The following is a 16,532-nucleotide window of genomic DNA, read 5'->3' as shown; positions in this document are numbered from 1 at the left end:
CAGTACTGTTTAATATTTTAGGAGGGAACCATCAAAAGGTGCTACTGAATTAGCGTGCACAAATTGTGTTAGTGCACGTTAAACACTAAAGACGCCCATTATATTATTCTGGGTGTCTTTAGTGCATGATAATCGTTAGCGTGCTAACATGATTAGCGCGCACTAATGCAGTAATGCCCTTTGATGAATCCCCTCCCCCATCTATACTGAATGGAATTAATCATCCTATTATCCCCAAAATTAAAATTCTGGGTGTACTTCTAGATCGCAATTTGACTTTAGATGCTCAAACAAATGCTGTGGTTAAGAAAGGCTACTTTATGCTTTGGAAGCTTAGGACAGCCAGATCATATTTTGATTTTCCTGCATTTAGACTTCTTGTTCAGTCCTTGATTCTGAGTTTGTTGGACTACTGTAATATTATTTATTTAGCTTCTCATAAAAGGAATATCAAAAGACTACAGCTTATCCAAAATACAGCTGTTTGACTGATTTTTAAGCTGAAAAAGTCAGAGCATGTGACAAAGTATTACCGGAGGTTGCATTGGTTACTGGTCGAGGCACAGATACTCTTTAAATTGGGATAATGTTGGTGGGCCTTGTACCAAATTATTTCATTGATCACTTCCTTTTCATTGATAGAAAGTTCGCTCTACGCAAGCTTACAACATTTGCATTTCCTTCAGTTAAAGGTTGCGTTTATAAGCATTTTTTCCAAAGATTTTTAGCCTACCAGGTTGCATTATGGGAAAGGAATTTTGGTAAATCATAAATAACTCCCAAAAAATATGATCACGTAACTCCACATTTAATAAAAGCATATTGGTTACCAGTTGGACATAGGATCACTTACAAAATTCTTCTGCTGACCTTCAAAACTCATGCCACCAACAGGCCAGGATTTATAAACAAACATCTTATCCCCTATACTCCTTCAAGATCCCTTATATCCACCTCGCAGAACTTATTATCCATTCCGCCTTTAAATTACATTAATATAATGTGTACATCTATCTTTTTGGTAACTGCTCCATCATTATGGAATTCCGCTCCAATTAACTTTAGAGAAGAAACTTCTACAACACAAGTCAAATCAAAATTAAAAGTATTTTTTATTAAAGATGCTTATAATACTTAACATTATTTGCAGTGCTATCATGTTCATTTTTTAACTTACCAAGATCTCTGGCTCTTTTTTTTTTTTTTTTTCTCCCCTCCCCTACCTTCTGTTTTTACCTTGTTTCTTTTCTATCCAATTTTGTAGTTCTACCTTCCCATCCTTTTGTTCACGTGTCAATTTTTCATTCTTACATGTGTTAGGAATTGTGAAGTAACCTGCTAATTTTAACTGTAAACCGCCTAGAAACTACGTTTAGGCAATTTAACAAATAAACTTGTAAACTAATACAGGATTCTAGTTCTTATCAGGTTTTTAGAAAGGCTTTGAAGACTTATTTGTTTGATAAATTTTATAAATGAGTGTATTCTTGCTTATATTTGCTCATTTTACTTATCTTGTTTAAAAACAAGTAAATTTTCTCAAGCTGCAGCTTGGGTGAATCTCTTCTTTAAAATGCTTTAAAAATCCAAATAAATAAATAAAGTTTCATACCTTAATGTTGCCGTCAATAAGTCCAACCGCTAACAGTGTTCCTTCTTGGTTAAACTGACAACTCATCACTTCCTTGCCACAGTCACTGAAGACAGATAAAAATTCCAGAATCAGTTGAAAAATGGGAGCATTGGCCCTTTGCTGCGATTCCTACTGTAACAGCTAACCACATCTTCAGTCGACAACCTTAATTTATTATTTCAGTCCCTAACCTTTAATCTAAGCTTAAAATGTAACCAGACCTAAAACACTTAAGCCTAAAACTTGTAACACAAAAACAAAGGCTATAATAGTAGAGGAAGAACTCCAGATCTATTCAGATTCTGCCTGCTTCCCTTCTTCAGTACCATTAGACCTTGCTTGACCTTTCTTAGTACAGTACTTCAGCCAGGACTGGATTTCCCATTAGGCTGAGTAGGGAATCTTCAGTGAAATAGTAGCTACCATGCTAAGAAATCTAACCCTACATGACCCAACTGTGGCTGGCCCTGAGTCTATCCCCCAGTTCCCCAGCCCCACATTGCTCCAGAGCAGATTGTTTCACTGGCAAGAGTGACCTGCTGAACTTGCAAAGCACAAGAAGTGTTAAATATACTTGCAATGCCAAGAAAGATGGGCTATAGTGATTGCAGAACCTTTCTTACCATTCAGTTAAGTGAAAGAGAAAGAGGGAGGCAGGGACAGATGCAGCTGAAGGGGAAGGGAGAACAGAAAGAGTCAGTAATAGAGGGAACACTGATCACCACCTTCCCTCTCGTTAGGAGTAGTCTAATCATGGTTAGAGCAGTGGGCTGAGAACTAGGGAAGCCCAGTTCAAATCCCACTACACTCCTTATCACCTTTGGGCAAGTCATTTTCATTGCCCTCCTGGGACAGAAATATACGTACTGTACTGCAGGCAGTATATAATAAATTAAAAAGAAATAAATAAAAATCAGTGCAGACTCTGACCTATCTCCAGAAGGGGGGAGGGTCCTCCTCCTACCTAGGAGTGCATGCCAGCTAAATCCAGACTGTCAGCTTGTAATGGCTAAATTTAATGCCTCCTCTACGTACATGATGTTTACAATCTGCAGATGTCCCTCAGTGCTTGGCTTTGGAAACTCCAGGGCCTCAAAATCCCCTGATCCCAAGCTGTCTGTTCGCAAATAATGCGCGGCTCCATGGCTTGGGGCGAGCCTACGCGGTGTCACCAGGAAGCTGTACATCCTCTAAGACAGACCTGTAGGAAAATACACATAGCAATAAGCTCTAATGACTTTTGTCTTATATCTGTTCTCTATGAATTCCATCGTGATTGGTGGGACAAGATGAGCTCAGTCAGGACCATACTTAGCAGCTCACATACCTGATCACTGTCCTAAGGTCCAGGACCTTGTCTAGTTAGTGATGTTAACTGAGCATGTTATGTTGAAGGATGAGGATGAAAATGAGGTAATAATTGTTGTAGGAGTGTTTAAAAAAAAAAAATCTCTACTATAGAGCAATCCGGGCAGGCAGATGGGAGCGTTCCTCCGATCGCCCCCATCTGCATATTTGCCCGGATTGGGCACGGATCGGTCCCAATCAGGCAGGTTCACGAATCTAGCCCTGAGTGTGGAGCAGCCTGGAGAACTAGTGGCCTCCATGTCCTTCTAAGAAAAAGGCCCTCCCCCTCAGCCGGCATCGTGCTTACTGCTGAACAAAGCTGCTATTTCTGCTGTTGCTGTCCCCGATGCCGAAGAAACCTGTTCCTGCACACACTGAACTTAATAAAAGCACCACCATCTTTCATGGGCATCCCCCCTCAGCTGGCATTACACTTACGATTAAAGAAACCTCCTGACACTGAAGAAAGCTGTTCCTGTAGCCACCGAACCCAAAGTAAGCACCTGCCGCCAACACTGTATGATGATCTGGTGCGTGGCCTTGAGATCTTCACATGCTCAAGGCCTGCCAGCTTCTACCTTCTCTGAGAATCTCAGAGAGGGTGGGAGCCAGCAGGATCTGAGCATGCACAGATGCTCAAAGCCCCGCACCGGATCACCATATGGCGACAGGTGCTTACTTCAGGTCCAGCGGCTGCAGCAACATCTTTCTTGGCATTGGGAGCAGCAGTAGCAGCTTTATTGAATCATAAACGTAATGCCGGCTGAGGGGGGATGTCCATGAAGGACAGTGGTGAGTGTATTAATCGTGGAGGCGGGGGAGAGAGTTAATGGTGGCAGGCAGAGAACTCACACATGGAAGCCTATAGCTCATCAGGAGTTGAGTGGAGGAGAACGGTCGACGATGGTCAGGAGGAGGGTAGACAGCCTCTCTGGTGTTTATTGTGGCAGCAGGGAGGGAACTCGCACATGTAAGCTTACAGCCCATCAGGAGTTGAGCGGAGGAGGACAGTCACCAATGATCGGGTGGTGGCTCGAATATAACAGAAACCTCCATTTTTTTGGCCCAAAAATCTTGGTTTATATTTGAGTATATAGGGTAAGATATTTCAACACCAAGAAAAGACTTAACAAAGATTTGGGATTCCTATTGCATTATAAACCATAAAATTCTACTACTATGTCACTTTCTGGTAATCCATCCATTGATCCCTGGTTCTTAACCCCCACCCCCACCCCCATGTTTCCCTTTGAGACCGTCAATGGAAGACTTTTATGTTTTACTTATTTATTTTGACATTGTTGTCCTTTGCTTATATTCTCCTGACCTGAGAAAGAAGGCTATATAACTTTGGAAAGCTAATCAGAGAATGAATTAAACCCCACTTTTACTACACCACAATAGCGGTTATTAGCGCAAGGAGCCGCACTGAATGCTCCACGCTGCTCCCGACGCTCATAGAGTTCCTATGAGTGTCGGGAGCAGCGTGGAGCATTCAATGCTGCTCCCTGCGCTAGTAAGTGTGTGTGTGTGTGGGGGGGGGGGGGTTAAGTTATTCCAATAACAAAGGTATAATCTTATTTTTCTTTTGTTTTATTTTTCTTTTGCATATGAAATAATTTTGTAAGAGGTACAAAAAAGCCTTTGTAGAATTACCTCATTGAATTAAAAAAAATAGGCCACAATATACTGGAGATACCAGAGAAATATATGGGCTCCTTATACTAAACCGAGGAAGAGCTTCTTACCGCGGGTTGGCAAGGTAAATGCTCAGACGCTTATTCAATTCCTTTGAGCATTTACCTTGACAGCCCACAGTAAGAAGCTTTTCCGATAATTCCCAAAATTGACCAGTGTATTTCCACCTGCTGCAGCATAGCAGTTGGGAATTAGCATCTTTAAACAGTGTCTTCCTTCATGCCTCTTCTCCTGGTCACAGATATAACACATCCTAATAACGCCAAGAAAACTTCCTGCGCAATGTAATCACATGAAAAAAACCTATATGCAAAAAATAATGTAGAGAAAAAGACCTCAGTGAGATACACGGTGTCAGGTCAAAACCGCGGAAGACAAAGGCGCGCGCCAACAACTGAGCGCAGTGCGGAGGCGCGCACCGAAGAAAATAACTGTTTTTAGAGGCTCTGACGGGGGGGCCCCCCACTTTACTTTATACAGATTGTGCCGTGTTGTGGGGGCGTTGTGGGTGGTTTGGGGGGTTGTAACCCCCCACATTTTACTGAAAACTTCACTTTTTCCCTAAAAACAGGAAAAAAGTTAAGTTTACAGTATAATGAGGGGGGTTACAACCCCCCAAACCACCCACAACGCCGCCGCAATCTGTATTAAGTAAAGTGGGAGGGGGGCTCCCCAATAAAAAACCCCATCGGAGCCCCTAAAAACTGTCATTTTCTTCGGCACACGCCTCCGTCTTGCGCTCAGTTGTCGGCGCGCGCCTTTGTCTTCCGCGGTTTTGTCTATGAACCGAGATACACAATCCCTGGGGGAATGGGCCCATTCAGCATGGCCATTTCATCACTTCCCTTTCAGCGCGGGCTGTTTCGTCTCTTAACATTAACTCCCTCTTCTACGAAACTGCACTAACAGATTCTAGCGCAGAGAGCTGTGCTGAATGGCCCGGCGCTACTCCCGACGCTCATAGGAACTCAGCGTCAGGAGCAGCGTGGGTCATCCAGTGCGGCTCCCCGCGCTAGAAACTGCTAGCGCAGTTTCGTAGATGAGGGGGTAAGACACCTTCTCAAAGTCAACCTTTTACCCCGGAAGTCTTTCCTCTGGACAAATTTCTGTTCCAATATAAAGGGAAACCTTATGATGCACTTGATTGATCTGTGATGAAGCGCCCCCCCCCACCCCCACCTCTTTTTCAAATGTTGAAGTCACCAGATGATGCGGAGGCAGGAGAAGAAGACCGCAGGTGGGTGAAGGGAAAGGAAAGAAGCAGCAATGTGATGAGGGAGGCTATTCCTCCCTCTCTTTCAAACCTTGCAGCTTCAGCAAGGTAAGCGGTTGCCCTTACAACAGGACAATGAAACAGCTGCAATGAAATGGCCATGCTGAATTGTCCTGGACCACAATCCATGGGGGTATACACTAGCTCCATTTAGGAAAAATCACTATCACCAGTCATTTAAAAAACTCCACAAATCAATTTCAGATGGTTTATATTGAAATAACCTTAAACACTCATAGGCAAACAAAAATATGAAGCACAAAATATACATATTAAATTTCATGGACATGCTCCTGTGTCTTCAGAGACAATTAATTCACTGTTTCATCTGTCCTGCTGATTCAGAGGAATTTTTAAGATAGCAAAGTCCAGCTGGGGCCCTTGACAGGAATTGTCTCTGAAGACCCAGAACCATGGCCATGGAGTTTATTACATACTAGTCTTGAAGCCCGTTACATTAACGGGTGCTAGAATATATGTCTGTCTGTCTTTCTTTCTGTCTCTCTCCCTCCCACTGTCCCTCTCTCTCTCCATGGCCCCCTTTCTCTGTCTTTGTGTCCCTCTCCCTGCCCCTGTGTCTTTCTTCATTTCTTTCTGTCTCCCTCCCTCCTGCTGTCTGTCATTTATTCCCTGCATTTCCTTGTGCAGCAGCAACAGCATTTCGCTCCCCCCCTACTTCCCTGTGCAGCAGCAGCAGCAGCAGCAGCAGCAGCAGCAGTATTTCCCTTCCCCTCCAGGTCCCTGTGCAGCAGTAGCAGCATTTTCCCCCACCCTCCTTCCCTCTTCTTACCACGATGTGACCTGCTTCTTTTGGCCCCTCCCCCTTCCCTTCCCAGGGTCTAGCCTGCTCCAAGGGCTCCCCTTCCCTTATTGCGCTCCTCGCAGGCAGGCCCAGCTTCTCCCTGCACGTTACCTTTTTTTTTCATTCTGTTGGCCTCCCTCGCATGGCTGCCTGGTCCCGTTGAGCAGCTCGCAGCTGGAGACTTTTTTGTCGGCACTTCACTGCCCGCCCTGCGGTCTGGCCTGCTTCGTGCGAATTTTTTTTTTTGTTTAAAAGTGTCACGGCGACTCCTCTCGATCCCCGCCAGCATCAGAAGCCTTCAAAATTACGGCCCCATACCGACTCCCTGCTCGCGCAGACGAAAAACGGCACTACCGTATGAAGTATATTTTTAAATTTTAAAGTTGCTGCAGCTCCTCTCATGAGCCGCACCTGCGTCGGAGAAGGCTTCCGACGCAGGCAGCGATCTTGAGAGGAGCCGCCGCGTCAACTTTAAACTTTAAAAATATACTTCACATGGTAGTGTCGTTTTTCCATTTCCGGCTGTGCCCTTGCATTCTCCCTAGCTCCCAGTGCCCTACCAGTCTGTACACCGCGATCTGGGGAGCAGGGAGTCCAACGCTGGCGGCTGGAAAGCAGTGCGGCTGGGCAGCAGTAAGGCTGGGGACTCGCGCATGCGCAATCCTGCAAAGCCACAGACATACAGATCAGGGAAAACAGAAGCACGGCAGTTGAGTGCGCATGCACGGCTAGCGTTTTATTACTTTAGATGGACAGTTCTGAAACTGGAAATTCTTTTTATTTATGTAATTTTATTTATTTTAAAATGTTTAGGTGGTTTACAATAAAAGATACATAATAAAACTACAAAGTCAACATAAAACTATAAAACAATAACATAAATGCTATAAAACAGAAAATTTGCATATTTCTTTTAATAAGACAGCGAGTAGTGTACAAGTATCCACAGCAGTAACTTTAAACGTCAGTAAAGGTCTTCTGAAGTTGAATTACTATGATGATTTTATGCAGTCCCAATGTGAGAGCATTCCAGTCTTACACCCTCAATATATAATATGGAGAAATTATATTCATAAAGTCTTATTTAGTAAAAAGAGGGAACAATAAGCAAAAATTTATTCTTTGAATGCAGACTCTGTGTAGGTTTGTAGGTGTCAGGTCAAAAGCGTGCCGGGACAAAGGCGCGCGCAGACAACTGAGCGCAACGCGAAGGCGCGCACCGAAAAAAATGACTGTTTTAAAGGGCTCTGACGGGGGGTGTGGGGGGAACCCCTCACTTTACTTTATACAGATCACGCCGCGTTGTGGGGGCGTTGTGGGGTATTGAGGGGTTGTAACCCCCCACATTTTACTGAAAACTTCACTTTTTCTCTAAAAAACAGGGAAACAGTTAAGTTTCCAGTATAATGAGGGCGATTACAACCCCCCAAACCCCCCACAATGCCACCACGATCTGTATTAAGTAAAGTGGGGGGTTCCCCAACAAAACCCCCCGTCAGAGCCCCTAAAAACACTCTTTTTCTTTGGCGTGCGCTTCCGTCTTGTGCTCATTTGTCGGCGCACGCCTTTGTCTTCCGCGGTTTTGTCTATGAACAGGTTTGTAAATCTGCAGAGAAACTGCAATCACTAATAATAATAATAATAACAGTTTATATACCGCAGGACAGTGAAGTTCTATGCGGTTTACAAAGATTAAAAGATGGTACAAATTGATTGAACTTAGCAGGGTGAAAGCTAGTGATTAACAGCTCAAGGGATCAGTTATTGAGGAGAAAGAGTTGTACAGGTCAGCTGCCTAGATACTTCAGGAACAGGTATGTTTTTAGGCGTTTTCTGAATTCCCCATAAGTAGTAGGCGTAAGCAATTGTTCTAGGTCTTTACCCCATAATGCAGCCTGATGTGAGAAAAGGTGTTGATGGTGTCTTTTGAGTTTACATCTTCTAACCGGAGGGGAAACGAAGTTCAAATGTGAGCTTCTCTTATGTCTGTTGGCTAATGGTACATCATTATCCAAGGCCTTGTGGATCAAAACTAATGACTTGAATTTTACTCTGTAATGAATTGAAGGCCAGTATAAATCTTTCAAAACAGGCATTGTGTGAGAAAACTGAAGTGCGTCTGTCAACAAACTCAGATACATTCTGAACAATTTGTCATATAAATAGCTTGCATGCCAGCAAGCCCAAATACAATAATCTAATAAAGGGGTGATCAGAGATACAACTACCATTCTAAAATTAGTTTTTGATAAATTCTTTAATCTGCTAATCAACCTCGATTTAAAAAAAAAAAAAAAAAGCCTTCTGAATGGTGTTCTTCAGCTGAAGAGATAAAGATAAAAAAGAATCTAACCAAATCCCAAGATATCTGGGGTATGTTTGGAGGACATTTAATTAAAGTTCTTTTAAAGTGGTCTCTGCTTGTTGTTGCTACAATATTTGACATTCCTGTGGAAGTTTGCCTTCTCTTGGACAGATTTAAATTGTAAGTGATCATAGATACTGATCTTGTTTTTGGAAATTTCTGGTTAAGCAGTTGGTTCAACCAAGACTAAACCACCTGCTGCATTCCTGTTTATACTCACTTTCACTACTTCAAAGGTAAACTGGAATGCCAATACAACCCTTAAATATTTTGCTGTCATACCCTAGTAATGCGTATTGGGGACCTAAAGCAAATATTGCTTTCCCCCCAAGAGAATCTATTTTAGGGAATGAGAGTAGTAGGAGATAAGAGAGTAAGGTGTCACATTCATTTTTAAAATTTATTTTAATAGTTTAATTAGGGACAAAGATGCAGTGTTATACTAAAAAAAAAAAAAAAGAAGTTAATTTATAAAGACAACAGCCCACACAAATGCACTGTATGGTGCTGTGATGTCATACTTTACTGACTTACATAACAAGTTAACACAATTACAAACTAGGTCAGTCCAATGGTCCATCTAATCCAGTATCCTATTTCCAGCAGTGGCCAATCCAGGTCACAAGTGCCTGGCAAAAAATAACAAATAGTAGAAACATAACAAATAGTAGAAAAATAACAAATAGTAGAAACTGATCCCAGGGCAAGCAGTGGCTTTCCCCATGTCTTATCAACAGGGTGTGCTCAGGTCTGCAGCTATTAAGGAAGTGCTCTTTTTGGTCACTAAGGACTTTTTGTATTGTTTTATTTTCCCTGATAGCCACGGAATTGGAAAGGAAATCGGGTCCTATTTAATTAAAAAGCCTCACATCACCTCTTTGCTAAAGCCTCAGATGACGTCACACTACAGCATCTGTGGTGGCGCTCCTTTAGAGGGCCGTGCGACGTCATACGCGGGACTTTGGCGCCGCTGGCATCCACTTTGCAGGGTGGATCTTTAATTTGTCTTACCTCTGCGTTTCTCGCTGAAGCCCACCTCTGTCTAATTGCTCCTCTTGTCCTCCCTCCTGGATTTCTTTCCCGCTCTACAGATTGCCTTCTTTGGTTCAAGAATGTTTAATTCCTTTCTTCTTAATGTTCTTCAGCGTCCAAGCGTCACCTAGGTAACCGGCCTGGTCGCGTCACATGAAGGGGCGGGCTTAGAAAGCTAACAGTAGACAAGGTCGAAGGCGGAGTTTATCTGGACCTGGTGGGCGGACTGAGTAGAAGGTGGGGGGAGGGGTCCGCCAAGGAGGTGGTATCTGTTTACTGATTAGGAGTATAGAATTGAGGACTGAAGAATACATCTCAGGCGATTTTGAATTAAAGGCTTCCAGCTTCTGTCACATATCTCACCCATAATCAGCAAAATTTTAACTATAGTTGGTGCGGGATTCCTACATTTCATTAAAAAAAAAAAAAAAAAAAGACAGTCCTGGGGGAGATTCTCTCTTATGTTGCAGATAGGCGTTGCTTGAGTTGAGCATGGGCAATCGTAGGAGTCAACTTTTCAAAATGATTGGGGCTGCTTTATTGGATACAGTGAAGAAGTTGAGAGAGTTTATTTGATTCTTTATATACCACTTTTCTAAATTACCACAATCGAGGTATGTGGGGTGGGGGACTTAGGGCTGAAAGTTTGCCTAAGATTCATAATGTCCTTACACCAGCCCTTTTGGAAACATAAATACTGTATAGGGTTAGCACATTTGTGAAGACAAACAAAGGTAACCCTGCCTACACCACCCATTTTCCATCCTCTCTACCCTCTTGGTGCTTCTCTCCCTTCCAACCCTCTTCTCCCATGGGTACTTCTCTCTCTCCTTCCAACCCTCATCTCCTAAGGGTGCTTCTTTCTCTCTCCTTCCATCCCTTCCCCCCCCCACCCCGCAGTAACCTTTTTCTCCTTTCAACCTCCTCTCCTTTTTTTTGTCTCTTCCCTCCCATCCAGCACTACACTACCCTACTCCTTGCTCTTTTCTCCTGCATGCTCTCCTTTCCATAATGCTTCTCCAGCCCTCTCTCCATGTTTTTCCCCCAGCCCTCCCTCCATCTATGCTATTTCTCCAGCCTTCCTCCCTTCCTTCATGCTGATTCTCCAGCCCCCCTCTCCTCCACTCCCTCCTCTTTCTCTAGCTCCAGATTCTCCCACCTACCTCTTTCCACTAGGAGTAAAATATAGACAGCAGATGTAAATTCTCAAAACTACCATATTTCAATTACTAAATTGAAAATAAAATAATTTTCCTACCTTTGTTGTCTGGCGATTTCATTTTTCTAATCATCTTTTCCTAGTCTCTAGTTGCACTTCCTTCTCTCTGTGCTCTTCACTGTGCTTCCAGGGCCTTCTTATCCATTTGTTGTTTTTCTCTCCTTCACTTTCTGTCCTACATCCATCTTTATTCCAAAACCAAACAAGGGGAATCCACAGTAAATACAGGGATAGATGAAGACACTTTCACTGAAAAAAATCACCCCATGTAAATCCCAAATCGCACTTATTTCATAACAGGAGTCAAATCAACTGCTAGATGCTTCATATGCTTATAGAATGCTAGTTCACAAGGTGCCAAGCGGTATAAAGAGAATATCTTCTACCAGTGGTACAAAATAGTGATCTAATCATGGCGCATAAAGTTACCACTGAAATCTTTAAGACTTGGCTATCACACAAGTCTATAATCACTTGAATAAGTAGTCTAGAGAGAAACCAGGGGTCTCAAGGGCTCACAGTCAGAAGCCCGATGTTTTTCTCAAAGCTAGTGACTAATTCAGTGAGCTATCATCGGTCCCGTATACTCTCTATAAAAAAAAAAAATAATAATAATAATAATAATAAAAAAATAATCAATGTTATAGAGAGTATATGGGACTGATGATAGCTCACTGAATTAGTCACTAGCTTTGAGAAAACCCAGGGACATGTGACATCAAGAAGAGCCAACAACCTACCCTCTGAACCAAGATTTAAAAACTGGTACTTGTGGGGTAAAGGGTCTCTTTAAGCTTCAAGCTTTAAGATAAGTTTGCATTTTATATATTTTTTGAGAATATGGAAAATTTTAAATTTGGCATCAAGAATTTATTTTAACAGATGTGCATATATGAAATGATTGGGTGGTGAGACTTATTTCTGGGGAAGTTTCCTCAGGTGGTCTCTGTGTATATGGGATTACACGAGTATCGTGGCACTGTATTTTGCAAACATCTTTTCCCTGTTTTTTGTATGAGAATAATTTTTTCCCAATAGTGGTTTTGACTTTGTGAGCCTATAATAATTAGGCTTGCAGTGGCTTTCTGCATGTATTTCTCTGAGATTATTATATTGTATACCATGGGAGTTGGGTTAATGAGGAAACCTTGTGATGAGGAGCAAAGACAGGCAGCTCCTAAAGACAGTAACAGGATCAATCATTAGCTGGGGAGGACTAGTCAGTCTGATTGGTTTATCAGTTACTCCAGGGCCTGCACTGGAGACTAGAAGGCAGCAAATGCAGTCTACAATGGAGAAGCAGGGGAGGAGGTGGAAGAAGGAAAGAAAGTAGAGGAAGCAGAATCAGAAATGAGGCAGAAAATGGTGGAAAAATTTTAAGTGAAGAATCATTTTGCAAGGTCACTCATTCTTTAATTACTAAAATGTCTGGGGCAAAAAAAATAAAAAAGAGGTTTAATTGGTTATTATCGCAAAACTACATTACAGCACACTTTGCAGTTCTCGTAGTCAGATATAACCACAACTCTCTCACTGTACCCCAGTCCCATCCTGCAGCATTTTTCTGCTGTGTAGGTAATGAAACATTTGGATATATACCGTATACACACTCCTTCAGTGTCATCCCAATCCCACCCTACTGCATCCCTGTTCCTGCAATGAAAGATTTCTGTGTACATAAACCTATAATGTGTCCCAAATCTCACCCTGTAGCACCCCTTTACTATAATAGTGTGATCCAGATTTCAGTACCCACCTTGTAGCAGACGATGGTTAGATTTCTTATAATGCCCTTGTTGTGGTAAACTCCCCTATAAGCAGTATGAATGGATAATAACAATGGCCAATGATTTTTCTAAAACGCTGACTACAGTGGTTAAAAATATAGATATTCAATGCCACTCTCTGCATAGTGGTCAGAACTTATCCAGATAAAGGCAATATTCAGTCCATTGGACAGCTTAGGATAGTGCTTTGGAAGCTCACCCATGCTCTGTCTCAGAACTATCTGGGTAGTGCCAAAGCAGACTATAAGGATATTCTCTACTACTACTATTATTAATTATTTCTATAGTGCTACCAGACATACACAGCATTGTACAGGGTCACAAAGAAGAAACAGTCCCGGTGGTGGCAAAAAGGGCGCACAGAATGCTAGGAATGATTAAGAAGGGGGTCACGAACAGATCGGAGAAGGTTATCATGCCGCTGTACCAGGCCATGGTGCGCTCTCACCTGGAGTACTGCTTCCAGCACTGGTTGCCGTACATGAAGAAGGACACGGTACTACTCAACAGGGTCCAGAGAAGAGCAACTAAAATGGTTAAGGGGCTGGAGGAGTTGTCGTACAATGAGAGATTGGAGAAACTGGGCCTCTTCTCCCTTGAAAAGAGGAGACTGAGAGGGGACATGATTGAAACATTCAAGATAATGAAGGGAATAGACTTAGTAGATAAAGACAGGTTGTTTACCCTCTCCAAGGTAGAGAGAACAAGAGGGCACTCTCTAAAGTTGAAAGGGGATAGATTCTGTGCAAACATAAGGAAGTTCTTCTTCACCCAGAGAGTGGTAGAAAACTGGAACGCTTTTCCAGAGTCTGTTATAGGGGAAAACACACTCCAGGGATTCAAGACAAAGTTGGACAAGTTCCTGCTAAACTGGAACGTACACAGGTGAGGCTGGACTCATTTAGAGCACTTGAAACAATTTACACTTATGCAGACGACATCCTCGTCCTCCTCGAGATTGATTCGAACCTCACCGACCTGTCTAAGAACATATCCTCTTGTATAATGAACCTACAATCCTGGGCCCACACTGTGCAAATGAAATTGAATGGCTTGGTCCAAAACTAGATCACCTACCCACCTCCATCCCACTACCCTCTGGCTCCTCTCTGCAGCTTGAGTTCTCGAGCAAGGTCTTGGGCATCATCATTGATTCCACATTGTCCTTCAATGACCACCTCCAATCCTTGATTTAAAAAAATGCTTTTTCAGCCTTTACATGCTGAGGAAAGTTAGATCCTGCTTCCATCAAAAACATTTTACCCTCCTTGTCCAATCCATCATCCTCTCCAGATTGGACTATTGCAACTCTATCTACTTAAGCCTAAGAAAAACCTCCACAGACTCCAATGGATTCAGAATGCCGCGGCCAAGCTCATCTTCGCTAAAAGTAAATTTGACCATGTCTCCCCGCTCCTGGCCAAGCTCCACTGGCTTCCGATAATCGCCAGGGTCCACTATAAATGCGCCTGTTTAACTTTCAAAATCCTATATGGTATCCTCCCTCCCTTTATCCCTCTTTCTTGGAATTCCTCAAACCCTAATACCACCAGATCCTCCCACAAATTAAAACTATCCTTCCCCTCGCTAAAAGGCATTTCCCACACAGGAAAGCTAGGGACCTCCCTCTACTTCAAAATCACTGAGCTCTGGAACAACCTTACCTCCCCTCTTCGGAACTTGAGCTCTCTCCAAGTTTTCCGCAAACATCTGAAAACCTGGCTTTTCTCAAAAAATGTAAGTCTCCCTCCAACTTAGGAATCAAGGAAACTCTTATATCTTGGCATCCCAAGTCCTGTAAATTTTCTTCACACTTCTACCTCTAACCCTCTGTTGTAGTTCCTTCCAATTTCTCCTACTGTAAACCGCGTCGAGCTCTGCGAACGTGGAGATGATGCGGTATACAAACCTAAGGATTAGATTAGATTAGATTAGTCTTTGACCTGGGGGCCGCCGCGTGAGCGGACTGCTTGGCACGATGGACCACTGGTCTGACCCAGCAGTGGCAATTCTTATGTTCTTATGTACATAGCCAAGACAGACAAACAGGATGTCATGGATACAGTTAAGGGATGGTAGGTAGAGGAGTAGGGAAGGTTTTCAGTCTGCTTTTAAACAAGGGAAGGGAAGGGGCTTGGTGGACAAAGTAAAGTTACTTACCTGTAACATGGGTTCTCCATGGACAGCAGGATTGTTTTGGGCTCGTCAGAAGACGTCACCAATCTGTGGCTGACTGATGCTGTTTGTCCATGGAGAAACTCAGATAATTTATTCTAGGCAGTTAGATGAAAGAAACGAAGTCTGGAATTGGCAGTGGAGGTAGAAGATAAGTCATGCAGCAGTTTTGTACAGATTGCATGGGGGAGAGGCGACACTGTGGGAGACCAGTTAGAAGCAGATTGCAGTAATCTAAGCGTGAGGTTACGAGAGTGTGGACAAGACACTTAAGTGAACAGCAGGTATTGTTATCTGGTTAAGTGCTTTTAAATATGACCCATTTGAATCTTTTAGCTGGGTATCCAGGTAGGATGTGCTCAGAGATGTGACAGTACTATGGTACTTCCATGCACACATTCAATGGCACCTCAATCTTGAACCCATCTGTTATTTCAGTACAGAGGCAATTTTGTACACATCTACACAACTTCAGTGGCAGTCCAATCCCACACTGCAGCAGAAGCTCTCCCAATATACATCCATTCTGCCATATAACATCCTCTGCTATTCCAGTATTGTGGAACTTCTATACCCATACACATGTAACTTCAGTGACTCCCCAATCCCACCCTGCTCACCCTTCTCTCTTGTAATACTAAGGCACATCCATACACGCATAGGAGCCAACTTTTCAAAATTATCGGGGTTGCTAAACCCAATGGAAATAGCCTCTCCCTAGACACAGTCAAGGAGTTTGTTCAATATTGGGGTTGCTGAAGCATTCACAGAACTGGCTTTTTTATATATGCATGTGCACACACAATTCTACTCACTCTCCAATCCCACCCTGCAGCACCCCTCTGCTATTCCAATACTAAAGGCACTTTAGACCAGTGGTCTCAAACTCACGGCCCGGGGGCCACATGCGGCCCACCAGGTACTATTTTGAGGCCCTCAGTATGTTTATCATAATCACAAAAGTAAAATGAAAGTTTCTTGATCATATGTCTATTTAGCTATAAATTACAATATTATTATTAAGACTTAGCCAAAAGGAAAGATTTATAAACTATAAAGAGTTTTTCCTTATGCAAAATTGTCATTTCGTTAATAAGACATTAACTATTTTTTTTCTGAGGCCCTCCAAGTACCTACAAATCCAAAATATGGCCCTGCAAAGGGTTTGAGTTGGAGACCACTGCTTTAGACCTATTGCACA

The 16,532-nt window shown here is 42.8% G+C and overlaps 1 protein-coding gene across 2 annotated transcripts in view; it reads right to left on the bottom strand.

Moving 5' to 3' along the window:
- Positions 1-11,467, bottom strand: part of LOC117361302 (COMPASS-like H3K4 histone methylase component WDR5B) — a 79,530-nt gene extending 68,063 nt beyond the window's left edge. The window contains exons 1-3 of one of the 2 annotated variants that reach the window (XM_033946458.1): positions 11,409-11,467; positions 2,669-2,834; positions 1,613-1,697 (exon numbers count right to left, since the gene is read on the bottom strand). In XM_033946458.1, the coding sequence (XP_033802349.1) occupies positions 1,613-1,697; positions 2,669-2,820 (237 nt within the window). In that variant the 5' untranslated portion in view covers positions 2,821-2,834; positions 11,409-11,467. Of the gene's footprint in view, positions 1-1,612; positions 1,698-2,668; positions 2,835-10,129; positions 10,290-11,408 lie in introns of those variants that run through there. The other variant, XM_033946457.1, reaches the window with a different exon arrangement.
- Positions 11,468-16,532: the final 5,065 nt, after the last annotated feature.

Source organism: Geotrypetes seraphini, chromosome 5 (genome assembly GCF_902459505.1).
Source record: "Geotrypetes seraphini chromosome 5, aGeoSer1.1, whole genome shotgun sequence".
In the NCBI taxonomy this organism is placed as follows: Eukaryota; Metazoa; Chordata; class Amphibia; order Gymnophiona; family Dermophiidae; genus Geotrypetes; species Geotrypetes seraphini.
This window is presented reverse-complemented; position numbering and strand designations above follow the sequence as displayed.